General features: G+C 60.4%; 1 protein-coding gene across 5 annotated transcripts in view; it reads left to right on the top strand.

Annotated features, from left to right (window-relative positions):
* The first annotated feature begins 6 nt into the window (after positions 1 to 6).
* EPC2 (enhancer of polycomb homolog 2 (Drosophila)) overlaps positions 7 to 679 on the top strand; it is a 123,635-nt gene continuing 122,962 nt past the window's right edge. For 3 of the 5 annotated variants that reach the window (XM_005859290.2, XM_005859291.2, XM_005859293.2), the window contains exon 1: positions 7 to 149. In XM_005859290.2, the coding sequence (XP_005859352.1) occupies positions 69 to 149 (81 nt within the window). In that variant the 5' untranslated portion in view covers positions 7 to 68. Of the gene's footprint in view, positions 150 to 502; positions 644 to 679 lie in introns of those variants that run through there. The other 2 variants (XM_014534030.1, XM_005859292.2) reach the window with 2 other exon arrangements.

Genomic DNA, 679 nt, shown 5'->3' on the forward strand with positions numbered 1-679 from the left:
GTAAACTCTCCTTCCGAGCGCGGGCGCTGGACGCCGCCAAACCGCTGCCGATCTACCGCGGCAAGGATATGCCTGATCTCAACGACTGCGTCTCCATCAACCGGGCCGTGCCCCAGATGCCCACCGGGATGGAGAAGGAGGAGGAATCGGTAGGGACTCAAGTGTTTATTACCCCCCCCTTCCCTCCTCCCCCCTCCCCTTTGTCAGTCGGGCCTCGCCATTCACAGCGCGCTTTACGCTCGCTGGAGGGCGCCGCTGCCGCTCCAACGCAGGAGCCCCTACGCCGGCGGAGTAGCGTAAAGCCTCTCGGCCGGCGCAGCGCCCGCCGCGGCCGCCATGTTGTTGCGTCCCCGTGTTGTGATTAGCTCGCTGCGCCTCTTACGCTGCCGTAAGGGGGCCTTGCCGTAAGCGGCGGCTGGGAATGGCGCAGGGAAATGTTCTGGCCGCACTTGGCGTAGGGCCTCTGTTTACCTTTTTTTTTTTCTCTCCCACCCGCGACCCTGGGTTAACTAAGGGGAGAGGGATCCTGTGTCTGGGAAAGCTTTGTTTTTCAAACTTGTAAATTTAGTTTGGCATGGGGTTATCTTTGAAATGACTTAGGAAGGGAAAGCGCTTTCAAAACAAACCTCTTCCTCCCAGCAAGGTAATCGTCGTCCCCCCGGCCCGTGGGGGTGCAGCG

The sequence above is a fragment of the Myotis brandtii genome, unplaced genomic scaffold (genome assembly GCF_000412655.1).
Source record: "Myotis brandtii unplaced genomic scaffold, ASM41265v1 scaffold125, whole genome shotgun sequence".
Classification (NCBI taxonomy): domain Eukaryota; kingdom Metazoa; phylum Chordata; class Mammalia; order Chiroptera; family Vespertilionidae; genus Myotis; species Myotis brandtii.